The sequence below is a fragment of the Bufo gargarizans genome, chromosome 2 (genome assembly GCF_014858855.1).
Source record: "Bufo gargarizans isolate SCDJY-AF-19 chromosome 2, ASM1485885v1, whole genome shotgun sequence".
Classification (NCBI taxonomy): Eukaryota; Metazoa; Chordata; class Amphibia; order Anura; family Bufonidae; genus Bufo; species Bufo gargarizans.
This window is the reverse complement of record NC_058081.1, coordinates 414,907,016-414,921,943: the sequence shown is the minus strand read 5'-3', so window position 1 is coordinate 414,921,943 and position 14,928 is coordinate 414,907,016. Positions and strand designations below refer to the sequence as shown.

Here is a 14,928-nt window from a genome sequence, read left to right as displayed (position 1 = left end):
AGAGGCAAGCAAAGCCAGCTGCATGGGCTCCTCCTCAAAGGGAATTGAGAGAGACTGAGACCCCTGTGCACTGAATGAGACAGACCCACTGTCCTTGGACTGAATATGACAGGAAGGAGTGATCTCTCCTCTCTCTCTCTAAGACGCCTGTCAATACGAACAGCCTGAGACATGGCAGACTCCAAGGAGGCAGGTCTCTCATTAAATGCAAATGCATCCTTCAATCCCTCTGAAAGCCCATAGCAAAATTGACTTCGGAGTGCAGCATCATTCCAACCAGTATCAGCTGCCCATCTCCGAAATTCTGAACAGTATATCTCTGCGGACTGTTTACCCTGGCATAAAAGAGGCAGTCTATATTCAGCCAGAGCAATACAATCCGGATCATCATATATCTGACCCAGGGCTACAAAAAATTCCTCCACTGAACGGAGGGGCCGTGCCCCCGCCGGCAGCGAAAAGGCCCAGGACTGAGCGTTATCCCTGAGTAGCGAGATGATGATCCCCACCCTCCGCTCCTCATCATCAAAGGAATGGGGAAGTAGGCGAAAATGGAGTTTGCAAGCCTCTCCAAAATGAACAAAATTCTCACTACCCCCAGAGAACGTATCCGGAAGCGAAATTTTAGGCTCAGAACAAATTCCATGAACGCAAGCAGAAACGGTCAGCTCAAACACTGAGAGACAGTTTTCTGATCTGCTACCTCCAGTGAAAGACCCTGCATGCGCTCAATAAAGGCTGAAACCGGATTCATGCTTAAGACGGTTTTGGCGGTTTATAATGTCACGGATGGTGTTGCAGAAAACTAGAAGACAACAAATGAAGATCCGAATGACTTGATCCCAAACTAAGGAACATAAGGGTGAGCCCTGTAAAAGCCCTGACTTCTCAGCCCATGCAAAGATCTCTATGATAGATAATTGCATGCCCTCGTGCCTTGACTGTATGACACCTGAATAAGTGGGATGAATCCACAATCTGTGTCTGCGGGTCACACCACTGCCTCCTCTTCCCCTATGTTACATGCTGACCAATCCCCTGTCGAAGGCACAGGCTCAGATGCCTCCTGCCCTGCACCTGGTCCTTTGCAAGCTCCATGAGCAACCACATCCACTTCCCTGTCCCAGCTCAGCGTACAAATGTCCTTACCCCAGGCATTTGAATGCAAATGCAAATACCCAGCCACCCACCCACAGGCTAAAGCACTAAATGCACAGCTTTTCAAATTGCTGGCCCTGGAAATTTTGCCATTTGGCTTGTGGACACCAAGGCCTTCCGCGGCCTGTTGTCAGCGGCCATCTCGCAGTCCCCAGCCGCCACTATTGTTCAAGGTGTGCCGTGCCCGCCTTACACCAACATGTGTCCCGTAACATCACACGTGTCCTGACCAACACAGTTACTGGAAAGGTCCACCTAACCATGGACACATGGACAAGTGCATTCAGCCAGGGATGCTACATTTCCCTGACGGCATACTGGGTGAATGTTGTGGAGGCCGGGAGCGAGTTGTACCCTGGGATGGCACAGGTGCTACCGATACCAAGGATTGCGGGCCCTACGTCAATCAAGGTTTCCACCACCACCTACGTTAGTGGCCTCAACCTCCCATTCTCCTTCTCTTCCTCCTCCTCCAGTTCCACCTCCGAATTATCCGTGTGCAGCACCAGTCAGTCATCAGTCAGTAGCTGGAAGCGGCAACAGGCCGTGCTGAAGCTGATATGCTTGGGGACAAACAGCACACCGCCGCAGAGCTGTGGCAGGGTATAAGAGACCAGACTGAGCTGTGGCTCTCGCCACTCAACCTAGAAAAAGGAATGGTTGTGTCTGATAATGGCCGTAACTTTGTGGCAGCTTTGGAGCTCGGGAAGCTCAGATACATCCCATACCTAGCCCACATCTTAAACTTAGTGGTTCAGCGGTTTCCCAAAGCCTGCCCCAATTTGCCTGAGCTACTAGTGAAGGTGCGCCACGTGTGTGCACATTTCCTCAAGTCATCGACTGCTTCAGCCGGCTGTTGTGCAACGTGATCACACCCTGGAACTCGACATTCCACATGTTGGGCAGGCTTTCTGAGCAACAGAGGGCAGCAGTGGAATACCAGCTGCAACATGGGTGTCACCTTTCCAGTCAGCTTCCGCTATTCACAAGCAAGGAGTGGACATGGATGTCTGACCTCTGTGAGGTTTTAAGAAACTTTGAGGAATCAACACAGATGGTGAGCGGTGATAACGCTATTATCAACATAACCATCCTACTTCTGTGTCTACTCAAATGCTTGCTGCTCACAATTAAGGACGACGCTTTGCATGTGGAAGATGTGGAAATGGGGAAAGACATTACATTAGGTGATAGCCAGACCGCCCTCAGTTCCTCTTCTCAGCGCGAATTGGACGATGAAAAGGAGACGGTTGCCCCTCACTAGCAGGCCCTCGCATATAATTTTTTGCAGGGTCAGCTCACCAGTAGGCCTTCACCTACAATCTTTTACAGGGTCAGATCACCTGAATGTACTTGCATATAATTTTTTAGAGGGTAAGCTCACCAGCAGGCCCTCGAATATAATTTTTTAGAGGGTCAGCTCACCAGCAGACCCTCGCATATAATGTTTTACAGGGTCAGCTCACCAGCAGGACTTCACCTACAATCTTTTGCAGGGTCAGCTCACCAGTAGGTCTTCACCTACAATCTTTTACAGGGTCAGATCACCTGAAGGTCCTCGCATATAATTTTTTAGAGGGTCAGCTCACCAGCAGGCCCTCACATATAAAGTTTTATAGGGTCGCTCACCAGCAGGGCTTCACCTACAATCTTTTACAGGGTCAGCTCACCTGAAGGCCCTTGCATATAATTTTTTTTAGAGGGTCAGCTCACCAGCAGGCCCTCACCTACAATGTTTTACAGGGTCAGCTCACCAGCATGTCTTTGCATATACTTTTTTAGAGGGTCAGCTCACCCAGCAGGCCCGCACCTAAAATCTTTGGCACGGTCAGCTTATCTGCAGGCCTGCACCTAATTATACCTAATAGGCAATTTGCCTGCATGCTGCCTTGCTTGAAGGTGCTAGCCGTAGCCGTTTCTCAGGCTTCCTCTCCTGAATCAAACATTGATTCCCCATTACCTGTAGTTACAATTGTTTGCACTAATAATATCAAAAGTTGATAGGCCAGACATACAAATGGATCGTCGCCGTCACGGGGACGTGCGATCGGCCCCAGGTTATCTAGAGTCACCAATGTGGCAGCAGGCCTTCACCCATAATGTTTAAGATGGTCAAATCAGCAGGCCCTTACTCCAAATGTTTTTGAGGGTCACCAGCAGGCCATTAATCATAATTTTTCAAGGCTGTGTATGATGCCCTCCTTTATGTGTAACAAAGGGTGAATTGGAGTGCCGGTTCCTTGTAATTTTTGGCAGCCCTTTCACTTAGTGCATAGGCTTTATGAGTGTAGGAGTTCCACTACATGAACAATTGTACTACAATGTGAATGAGGCTCTCCTTTATGTGATATACAGGTTGTATTGGAGTGCCTCTTCCTTGTAATTTTTGGCAGCACTTGCACTTTATATACAAGTAAATATATAGGAAAGAATGTTTCCTAACAAATTTTCCTCTAAAATCGATTTTTTTTTCTTCAGTTTTAGGCCTCATGCACATGACCGTTGTGTGCATCCGTGGCCGTTGTGCCGTTTTCCTTTTTTTTTCGCGGACCCATTGACTTTCAATGGGTCCGTGGAAAAATCGGAAAATGCACCGTCGCACTGCCAGGCAGCAGGGGGCAGACCCCCCCTCCCCCCCTGTAGTTAACACATTGGTGGCCAGTGCGGCCGCCCCCCCCCCACCCTCCCTCCCCTGTAGTTAACTCATTGGTAGCCAGTGGGTCCCCCCCTCCCTCCCCTGTAGTTAACTCGTTGGTAGCCAAATCCCCCCCTCCCTCCCCTGTAGTTAACTCGTTGGTAATCAGAGGGCCCCCTCCCTCCCCTGTAGTTAACTCGTTGGTGGCCAGTGGGCCCCCCCCCCCCTCCCTCCCTCTCCTAATTAAAATCTCCCCCCCCTATCGTTGGTGGCAGTGGAGAGTACCGATCGGAGTCCCAGTTTAATCGCTGGGGCTCCGATCGATAACCATGGCACCCGGGACGCTACTGCAGTCCCGGTTGCCATGGTTACTTAGCAATTTGTAGAAGCATTATACTTACCTGCGAGCTGCGATGTCTGTGTCCGGCCGGGAGCTCCTCCTACTGGTAAGTGACAGATCATTAAGCAATGCACCACACAGACCTGTCACTTACCAGTAGGAGGAGCTCCCGGCCGGACACAGACATCGCAGCTCGCAGGTAAGTATGATGCTTCTACAAATTGCTAAGTTACCATGGCAACCGGGACTGCAGTAGCGTCCAGGTTGCCATGGTTACCGATCGGAGCCCCAGCGATTAAACTGGGACTCCGATCGGTACTCTCCACTGCCACCAATGATAGGGGGGGAGATTTTAATTAGGAGGGGGAGGGAGGGGAGAGGGCCCACTGGCCACCAACAAGTTAACTACAGGGGAGGGAGGGGGGCCCACTGGCCACCAACGAGTTAACTACAGGGGAGGAAGGGGGGGCCCACTGGCCACCAACAAGTTAACTACAGGGGAGAGAGGGGGGGCCACTGGCTACCAATGAGTTAACTACAGGGGAGGGAGGGGGGCCCACTGGCCACCAATGAGTTAACTACAGGGGAGGGAGGGGGGGCTGGCCGCACTGGCCACCAATTAAAAACAGGGGGGGGGGGTCTTCCCCCTGCTGCCTGGCAGCAGGGGGCAGTCATGTACACAGTTTTTTTTGTATATTCTAACCTGAAGCGTCCCCATCACCATGGGAACACCTCTGTGTTAGAATATACTGTTGGATCTGAGTTTCACGATGTAACTCATATCCGACAGTATATTCTAACATAGAAGCGTTCCCATGGTGATGGGGACGCTTCAAGTTAAAATATACCATCGGATTGGAGAAAACTCCGATTCAATGGTATAAAAGGGACTCCTGACTTTACATTGAAAGTCAATGGGGGACGGATCCGTTTGCAATTGACTTGCATTATAATTCAGGACGGATCCGTTTGGCTCCGCACGGCCAGGTGGACACCAAAATGACTTTTTTTTTCATGTCCGTGGATCCTCCAAAAATCAAGGAAGACCCACGGACGAAAAAACGGTCACGGATCACGGACCTACGGACCCAGTTTTTGCGGACCATGAAAAAATACTGTCGTGTGCATGAGGCCTTATGCGTATTATTGTCAGTCTGTAAAAGTGACTTACTACTCGGACAACATTGTTCCCAGCAGCGGCCTGGGAGTCCAAGATGCATCCAGACATCCTCCCCATGCTGTTCCCGAACCATTTCGGTGGTGTTTCCATCAATTTCTGACTTTTTACTATGAACCAGGCACTCTCCCCTCTTTAGAGCAGGGGGTGCCTGGTTTAATTCTCAGGTTCTCCCATTGACTTCCGTTATACTCGGGTGCTCGATAAACACTACTCATCAGCAAGTGTTCCCCTCTCCAATCTATCCTTAATACAGCAGCTAGATTGATTTATCTAAGTACTGCTCCTGATGCTTCTGCCCTTTGGCAGTCATTGCACTGGTTGCCCATACATTATAGGATTCAATTTAAGCTGCTAATTCTCCCCATACAAGCTATTCACAGTGCTGCACCCCCTACATCCATCTTATTTCTGTCTATCATCCTATCTGTGCTCTCTGTTCAGCCAATGACTTATGACTAACATCCACTTTAATCTGAAACTCTTGCTCCCGTCTTCAAGACTTGCTGCATCAGAATGTCCTACCCCAAGTAATTAGGTTAATTGACAACATGCACAGTTTTAGGCACTCCCTAAAAGCACATCTTTTTAGGTTGGCCTATAGCATCCCCTGATCTAACCCTTCTTAATTCCCTGCCCCCCCCCCCCCCCCCCTTCAGAATTATTCCTCTGAACCTGACCCATCACCCCATACACTCAGAAGCACTACAGATATTGGCTGGTAACTGGCTCATACAGCTTTATATCTACTCCTGTATTGTGTTAAGATGGCAGGATAATTATACAAAACAAGCACTTGTTGCCTTCTGTGTCACCCCATCTACTCATAGAATGTAAACTCTCACAAACAGGGCTTTTATTCCACATGTTTTAACCCTTTCGTTACCAGTGCTGTACACGTACAGTGCTGGAGCAATAGGCAAACATGGTTGGCGCTTGCACGTGGATATATTGCCAATCGCAGTAACTAAACCCTTTAGATGCCATGTTCAAGTGAGATCATGGCATGTAAAGGATGAAAAACCCAGAATCTCACGCTTCTGGGTTTCTTACTGACATCCTCTGTGGCCAATGAGGATGCTGGTAATTGGTTTCAATGTGCCCAGCCTCGCTGAAGACGCTGAGGGCATTGCAGCTGCAATTCTTATTTTGGCCACCAGGTGGCAGGCCAACATGATAAATGAGCAATAGTCATTAATAAATGCATTTTAAAAATCCATGGTTGTTCAAAGTAAAAAAATAAAAAATTGATTTTGTACGCTCAAATAAGAGCTTCATAATCATAACAAAAAAGTTTAAAAAAAAAAACTTTTAAATCAACCCCTTTCTGTATAATAAAAAAATAATAAATGTCTGTACTGTTAAAATAGAAAAATATTTTTCCAATAACATAGCGGGAAAAAAAGGATCAAAATTTGTCATTTTTTCATTTCTTGTCTCAACCCAATTTTTTTAAATAAAATGTGATCAAAAAGTCACACACACTCCACAATGGTATCAAGGTTTTAATTTATTTTTACACTATTTAGACATAAAAAACATATACATATGGGGTATCGTTGCAATCGTACTGACCCAGAGAATGAAGGGCATGGGTCAGTTTTGCTGCAAACAGAACAAAGCCTGTAAAATTGTGGAGGAATTGGCATTTTTTTTACAATTCCACCCCATTTGAATTTTTTTTCTGCTTCCCACCACATTGTATGCCATACTTATTGGTGGAATTAGTAAGTACAACTTGTCCCTCAAAAAAATAAGCCCTCGTACTGCTATATGAAGATAGATTGATCAGATAACTTTACCTATGATTAAATGATACTGGCATACACCGTAAAATCGAAACCCATATTGTTTAGTTTTTTTTGTTGTTTTTTTTATTTCACCTCATTTGGATATTATCCCAGATTCCAGCTTACATCATATGTAATATTATGCAGTGCCATTAAAAAGTACAACTTGCCCTGCAAGAAACAGCAATCATATGGCTATGTGAACAGAATGAAAAGGCTCCTGGAAGGAATTGAGTAAAAAAAAAAAAGAAAAAAATTAAGAAAACGGAAATTGTTGCATTAGGAAGGGGTTAAAATTGACAGTTGGAAACAATGCATCAACTGACAGACATAAAAATGAAGGAGGATGTGCAGTATAAACATGTGAACCTGTCACATTGAACATGGTGTCTGAGCTGCAGGCAACATGTTATAGAGCAGGAGGAGCTGAGCAGATTGATAAATAGTTTTATGGGAAACATATTTATGTTAAACTTGTATTTTATACAGTTAAAAGCCTGCTCATTGTGGGTTTTGAAGTCAAGGAGGTGGTCCCATCAGTGATTGACAGCCTTCCCTTTATGTGCATACAGAGATAGCCAGCAATCACTGATTGGACACAGTTTTACTGAATCTTTTCCAATAAAACTATAAATCAATCTTCTCAGCTCCTCCTGCTCTTTAACATGCTGCCTGCAGCTCAGACACCATGTTCCATGTGACAGGTTCCCTTTAACAGGACCCCAGTGATGATAAGGCTTGAATAATATGAGTATACTGTACATCCCATGCTGCCTCTAGCTTAGGTTGCATTCTCATGGTGACAGGTTCCCTTTAATATCCTGCAGGCAGTAGTCATCATCTTAAAATTACAGTTTTTGATGCTATTTAGTCTTAAACATGGCTCATCATAGCACTGCTACATAGCACAGGCTATGGCCTAGTATTGAAAAGAAGGGTATCTCTGTAATGCTGCCATTTAGGCAAATGAGACTAAAGTAGCATGAATACCTCCAGGAGATCTTAGAAAGGCAGTAATACAGAGATCAGATGTACAAATGTACAGATCTCATTGGGAACCATAGCAAAACTTAATATAACCCCATCAACACCATGAGATTTCTGACAAATTTTCATTTTTCTTAAGTGGAGAAAATCTTTAATGAAATAAAAAAAAAAATATGCATTGTGCCCCTCTGCCTTCCACAACCAGTGATAGTCAGTGCATAGGAAGGTATACAGTTACAAAGCAGCAACCGCTAGTATCAGCTATAGTGCCATGGTGCGAGAGTACTTTGGACTGTGGACATTTCTGGACATTTGCCCCTATTACCATTACGCAAAACCATGAACTCACTAACTTAGTGCACTTGGAAGGTTAAAGGGACACTGTCACCTGGATTTCACCTACTGAGCTAATAACATCATCACATCAGTCTCCACGATTTACATTACAATATACTAGTATTACTGCCCTGTGCCTTGTAATTTGTCTATAAAATCGGTTTTATTAATATGCAAAGTACCTCAATAAGGAGCCCAGCCGCGCCTATTACTTTGGAGTCCAGCACCACCCCACTGCTAATTTATTCACTCCTCTTCGCCAACGTAATTGTGCAGCGGCCATAATCCCGCACATGCGCCCTGGATACACATGTCAGCGCCCGCGCGGTGACCTGGCATCGGCCTCACAGAAGTCATTGCGCATGCGCCAAGAGGAGTGAAGAGGAATGTATAAATTAGCAGTGGGGCTTTGCTGGGCTCCGAAGTAATGGGTGCGGCTGGGCATCAACTGCCGGAGAGACATCCTCTTGGGCTCCTTATTGAGGTACTTTGCATATTAAATAAAAACGATTTTATAGACAAAATAAAAGACACAGGGCAGTAATACTAGTATATTTTAATGTAAATCGTGGAGACTGATGTGGTGGTTATTAGCTGAGTAAGTAAAATGCAAATGACAGTGTCCTTTTAACTGGCACTATGATTTGTCGTTGTTTACACATACTGTTTTATATTGTTGAACCTTGTTGTTATCTGTCGAATCCGGCTCATCTGTCATTTTCGTTGTTCTGCTGCTTTTATCGAGTGGAACAATGTAAACTACAAATGTTGATGTGAACATGGCCTTATACAGTATGAACAATTGGCATGACAATCTATCACTGGTCGAAGTAGAAACAGCAGCACAGATCATACATAGAATTTCAACAGGTACCCAAAAAACTGATGCCAAGGGAAGGATATCCCTTTGTATTAGTTGTAAATAAACTTTAGTGTTAAGAAAAAACATGCCCGTCACAGTTCGTTTTTTTAACAGAAAAGTCTATCATGTTTTTGTTTCCAGCAAAAAAATGGCCAGTGATGGATGTCTTTTTTTTTAACATTAAAGTCCATGTATAATGGATGCAAACGGATGCCCTTCTATTTGAATCAGTTTTTTTTGATAACTGTCAATCAGATCTGCTAGGTTGAAGATAGAAACATGATGTGACACCAGTCAAAAGAGCTGTGGGCTGTGAAAATGGTGGCACAACTTGATGAATTTTGCTTGATATCCATTTTTTATGATGATGCATTTCATAATATGGCTTTGTACAGTATATGAAAACCTTTACAAACTACAATAAATAATGCATTATTAGGCTTAGGTAACCTGCTCTTGAGCCAAACGTAATCTCTAGCTCTCTATTTTCAAATAGGTATAATTTTTTAATACTGTGTTGCCGATGCACAATAATCTGTACACTTTATATTTTAGGGTATTTATTCAGAACAGTGGTATTTGGGTAATATATCAAGAAAGGATGCCGAAAATGCTTTACGATCTATCAATAAGGTAAGATTATGGTTTATTTTTCTATAATTTTAAGAATTATTTATATAAAGAATACAAGTATTTACTAAAACAGACATACGTACCAGGTGATCTCATAGGTCTACTTTAATGCAGAATACTTATTTTATAACGTTCCTGAAAAAGTGATATGAATAGATATAAATAATTCTCTATCCATAAATATAGTTTCTTCCAGAAAAAACACTAGTAAGTGAAAGTTGGTACTGTAAACATCTCAAAATGTACCTGTTAAGGACCATGCACGTGCTGCAATCTGGTCAGGTGCCCACCTGTCAGAGACACTTCTATTTGTCTTCTCTAATTCCTCTTACATGACACTTACTGAGAATTTGTTAAAGGCTGCTTACCAAAATCACAGCATACAAAAGTCACAATATGAACGCCACGCCTTCTAAAACAGCTGATCGGCAGGGGGTAACCGGTGTCACAGACCTTATTTTTATCCACAAAATAGCTTTTCCTTGCAGAATAATAAAAATGGTACAGCACATTTTAATCCCGTAAAATGCCTCCATAGGAGAATAGGATATGTCTAAACATGGTGTCAGTCAAGTGAGCTGTCATGTGTCATCAATATTATGTCTGTCACTGTGTATGTAGAAGCAGATCTGTGTGTGGTGTCTTTTTTTTTACACTAAGCTTTATTAACAACATGACAACCTCACCTAGAGACAGGCAGACATTTTACAACATCACCTAGAGATAGGTGGCCATTTAAATGCACACAGTGATGTTGTTACTGTCATGCCATGTTTCAGTTCGGACATGGATACATTACACATGACTGATACATGGCCTATACCATTCTACTGCAAATAGGGGTCAACTATCTGATATAAGAAAAGTATGTGTGCAGAATTTTATAGGGGTTTTCTAATACTATTCTACTGATGACCTTTCCTCTGGATAGGTCATAATATCTGACTGGTTGGGCCCTGACTCATTTGACCCCTGGAAATAAGCAGTTGGTGAGAAGGCACCACCACCCGTAGTAGCATAGCAGCCTTCTCTCAGCTGTATCTAGGTCATGTGATGTCTTGTTCATGGGTCAAGTGGCCTAGGTGCGGGTCAGCCCCATTAAAGTGAATGGGGATGAGCTGCGATGCAGGGTACTCTGAGCAGTCGTGCCTTCTCAAATAGCTGATTGATGGGGGCCCCAGGTGTCGGACCCCCACCGATCAGATGACATGACTGTTAATGTTGAGAGCTGAACTTGGACATATCCCCTTCTTCCCCCAATCAGCCCCTCTGACATGATCATCGGAACATTTCATGCTCCGATACTCTCCCTTGCCTTGAGCTGAATTGTACAGGGCAACAGCTTTTTCTGCAGATCCGGTGACGTCGCCAGATCTCCAGAATAATTCTCAAGATTTAGAGCAAGGTAAGGGAGAGCATTGGAGCATGAAATTCTCCGATGCTCATGTGAGAGGGGCTGAGTGGGGACAACCCGGACAACCCCTTTAACTCTGCTATATATATATATATATATATTATACCACAAATATTTCAGCAGCACAGTCAGAAGTTGTGCACTGGGTGCAAAAATTCCTCACAGAGGCTGGCTTCTCCTCCAAGATATATATTCAACGAATGAAGAGGCAGCACTTCCAGCTTTTGGTGATAGGGTAACGACCCCAAACTTTATTCCCTGTATGTATGTATATATATATATATACAGACGTGGACAAAATTGTTGGTACCCTTTGGTCAATGAAAGAAAAAGTCACAATGGTCACAGAAATAACTTTAATCTGACAAAAGTAATAATAAATTAAAATTCTATAAATGTTAACCAATGAAAGTCAGACATTGTTTTTCAACCATGCTTCAACAGAATTATGTAAAAAAATAAACTCATGAAACAGGCATGGACAAAAATGATGGTACCCCTAACTTAATATTTTGTTGCGCAACCTTTTGAGGCAATCACTGCAATCAAACGCTTCCTGTAACTGTCAATGAGACATCTGCACCTCTCAGCAGGTATTTTGGCCCACTCCTCATGAGCAAACTGCTCCAGTTGTGTCCGGTTTGAAGGGTGCCTTTTCCAGACTGCATGTTTCAGCTCCTTCCAAAGATGCTCAATAGGATTGAGGTCAGGGCTCATAGAAGGCCACTTTAGAATAGTCCAATTTTTTCCTCTTAGCCATTCTTGGGTGTTTTTAGCGGTGTGTTTTGGGTCATTGTCCTGTTGCAAGACCCATGACCTGCGACTGAGACCAAGCTTTCTGACACTGGCTAGTACATTTCTCTCTAGAATTCCTTGATAGTCTTGAGATTTCATTGTACCCTGCACAGATTCAAGACACCCTGTGCCAGACGCAGCAAAGCAGCCCCAGAACATAACAGAGCCTCCTCCATGTTTCACAGTAGGGACAGTGTTCTTTTCTTGATATGCTTCATTTTTTCGTCTGTGAACATACAGCTGATGTGCCTTGGCAAAAACTTCGATTTTTGTCTCATCTGTCCACAGGACATTCTCCCAGAAGCTTTGTGGCTTGTCAACATGTAGTTTGGCATATTCCAGTCTTGCTTTTTTATGATTCGTTTTCAACAATGGTGTCCTCCTTGGTCGTCTCCCATGTAGTCCACTTTGGCTCAAACAACGACGGATGGTGCGATCTGACACTGATGTTCCTTGAGCATGAAGTTCACCTTGAATCTCTTTAGAAGTCTTTCTAGGCTCTTTTGTTACCATTCGGATTATCCGTCTCTTAGATTTGTCATCAATTTTCCTCCTGCGGCCACGTCCAGGGAGGTTGGCTACAGTCCCATGGATCTTAAACTTATGAATAATATGTGCAACTGTACTCACAGGAACATCTAGTTGCTTGGAGATGGTCTTATAGCCTTTACCTTTAACATGCTTGTCTATAATTTTCTTTCTGATCTCTTGAGACAGCTCTTTCCTTTGCTTCCTCTGGTCCATGTCGAGTGTGGTACACACCATATCACCAAACAACACAGTGATTACCTGGAGCCATATATATAGGCCCAATGGCTGATTACAAGGTTGTAGACACCTGTGATGCTAATTAGTGGACACACCTTGAATTAACATGTCCCTTTGGTCACATTATGTTCTGTGTTTTCTAGGGGTACCATCATTTTTGTCCATGCCTGTTTCATGAGTTTATTTTTTTACATAATTCTGTTGAAGCATGGTTGAAAAACAATGTCTGACTTTCATTGGTTAACATTTATAGAATTTTAATTTATTATTACTTTTGTCAGATTAAAGTTATTTCTGTGACCATTGTGACTTTTTCTTTCATTGACCAAAGGGTACCAACAATTTTGTCCACGTCTGTATATACACACATACATACACACACACACTGTATATGTGTATATATATATGTGTATATATAAAGTGTGTGTGTCTGGGATTCTGGCTCGGGCTGTTAGTCTGTGATCACTCTCTTTAGGGCTTCTGTATTTCGGATGTTTCATTTTACTTAAACAGGATAAAATAAAGATGTGATTATTGAACTTTGATGCCATATAAGTCTTCATTCACATCTCTGGTGAATGGTATCTGGTAGAGAATATCCTGCCAGAGTTCACCAAATCCAGCATTGCTGGATTCTGCCCTTCACCAGTAGGACAGTTTTTGTCAGGCCAAAACCATGCTGGAAAGCATCTGGATCCTATTATAGTCTATGGAAGGAAATCTTAACCTGCTGTTGCAAAACTGCCCTCCAGCTGTCGCAAAACTGCAACTCCCAGTATGCCTTAGCTATAGGTTGTCCAGGCATGCTGGGAGTTGTAGTTTTGCAACAGCTGATCCATCAGAAGAGATAAATAAACAAAATGCAGATCCCGTTATGCTCAGTTATGCACATTTTGTACCCTCTTTAGCCATTTCTGTCTGAGATCAGTTTTTTTTGTTAATGGAAAAAAAAAGTCCCAATTCAGATTCTTGATATGGGGCCCAATGAATTCTATGTATGTCCCTGCTTGTATTGTTCATGCAGAGGCACAATGACTGGAATAATTATGTTATTCAAGTAGTATGGGTATGACTGTACCAGTGACAAAGTCTATAGAAGTTCTGTATTGAGTAGACACACCTGCCCACACTGTAACACCGCCATCACTAATAGCAAATAGTGGCTGATTCATAGCGCTCTCCTCTCCAACATCGTTGGTGGCTATCATTTATGCTCAGCGTGAATCGACTTTCATCGGTTAACAGCACTGACGCCCACTGGTCCCTCATCCAGTGTAGATGCTCCGTAGCCGATGCAAGATGATAACGCCTATAGTCTGGTACCCTAGCAAGTCATCTAGCATGCAGACCACGCTGATGTAAATAGTTTCGGATGGTCTGAAATCACACTTGGGTGCCTCTCACCTCCCTTAAATGTGCCTGGAGCTGTGTGGCATTCATCATCCGGTTCCACGGGTCACTGTTCACAATGAAACGGTCATCAGTGTCGGATGTGGCCAAAGGACGTCCACTTCTATGCTTTTCTGTGTCACTCAGTATCTCTGTTGTACCTTGTAATGACCGGTGTCACGCACAGGGAGGAAAACAGGGAAAGCCCTGCCTAAGGGAGAGGGAAAGGTGGTGACCCCTAACTCACCTTGCGGCTGGCACCTGACTGCCCTGACGTCCCTAGACGGGTTCCTCACCCGTGCGGCGATCACGTGCCTAAACCCTGGCTTTCCCTGAAATGAGCCCTAGATAGTGAACGGGCCGGTGGGATCGCTAGTTCTCACCACTGCACTAAGAGGGAAACACCAGGGAGAGGACAGACAAACACAAACACCCAGGTGGACGACAACAACTGTCCACAAAGGTCCAACAGGGATCCGGAGGGTAGCGTTCTGAATCAACAGTCAGAGAACGCAGCAACACAGCTCCAGTGGGTCAGGATAGATGTCCAGGCAGGAAGCTCTATCTCTGGCAACCAGAGAAGTGTGAGAGAGGAATATAAGGAGGTTTGGGAGTGCTGGACAAGGAACAGCTGAGGAGAAGGA

The 14,928-nt window shown here is 44.2% G+C and overlaps 1 protein-coding gene across 5 annotated transcripts in view; it reads left to right on the top strand.

Moving 5' to 3' along the window:
* LCP2 (lymphocyte cytosolic protein 2) overlaps positions 1 to 14,928 on the top strand; it is a 527,047-nt gene that overhangs the window by 474,105 nt on the left and 38,014 nt on the right. For all 5 annotated transcript variants that reach the window (XM_044280889.1, XM_044280886.1, XM_044280887.1 and 2 more), the window contains one exon: positions 9,841 to 9,918. In XM_044280889.1, the coding sequence (XP_044136824.1) occupies positions 9,841 to 9,918 (78 nt within the window). The remainder of the gene's footprint in view (positions 1 to 9,840; positions 9,919 to 14,928) is intronic.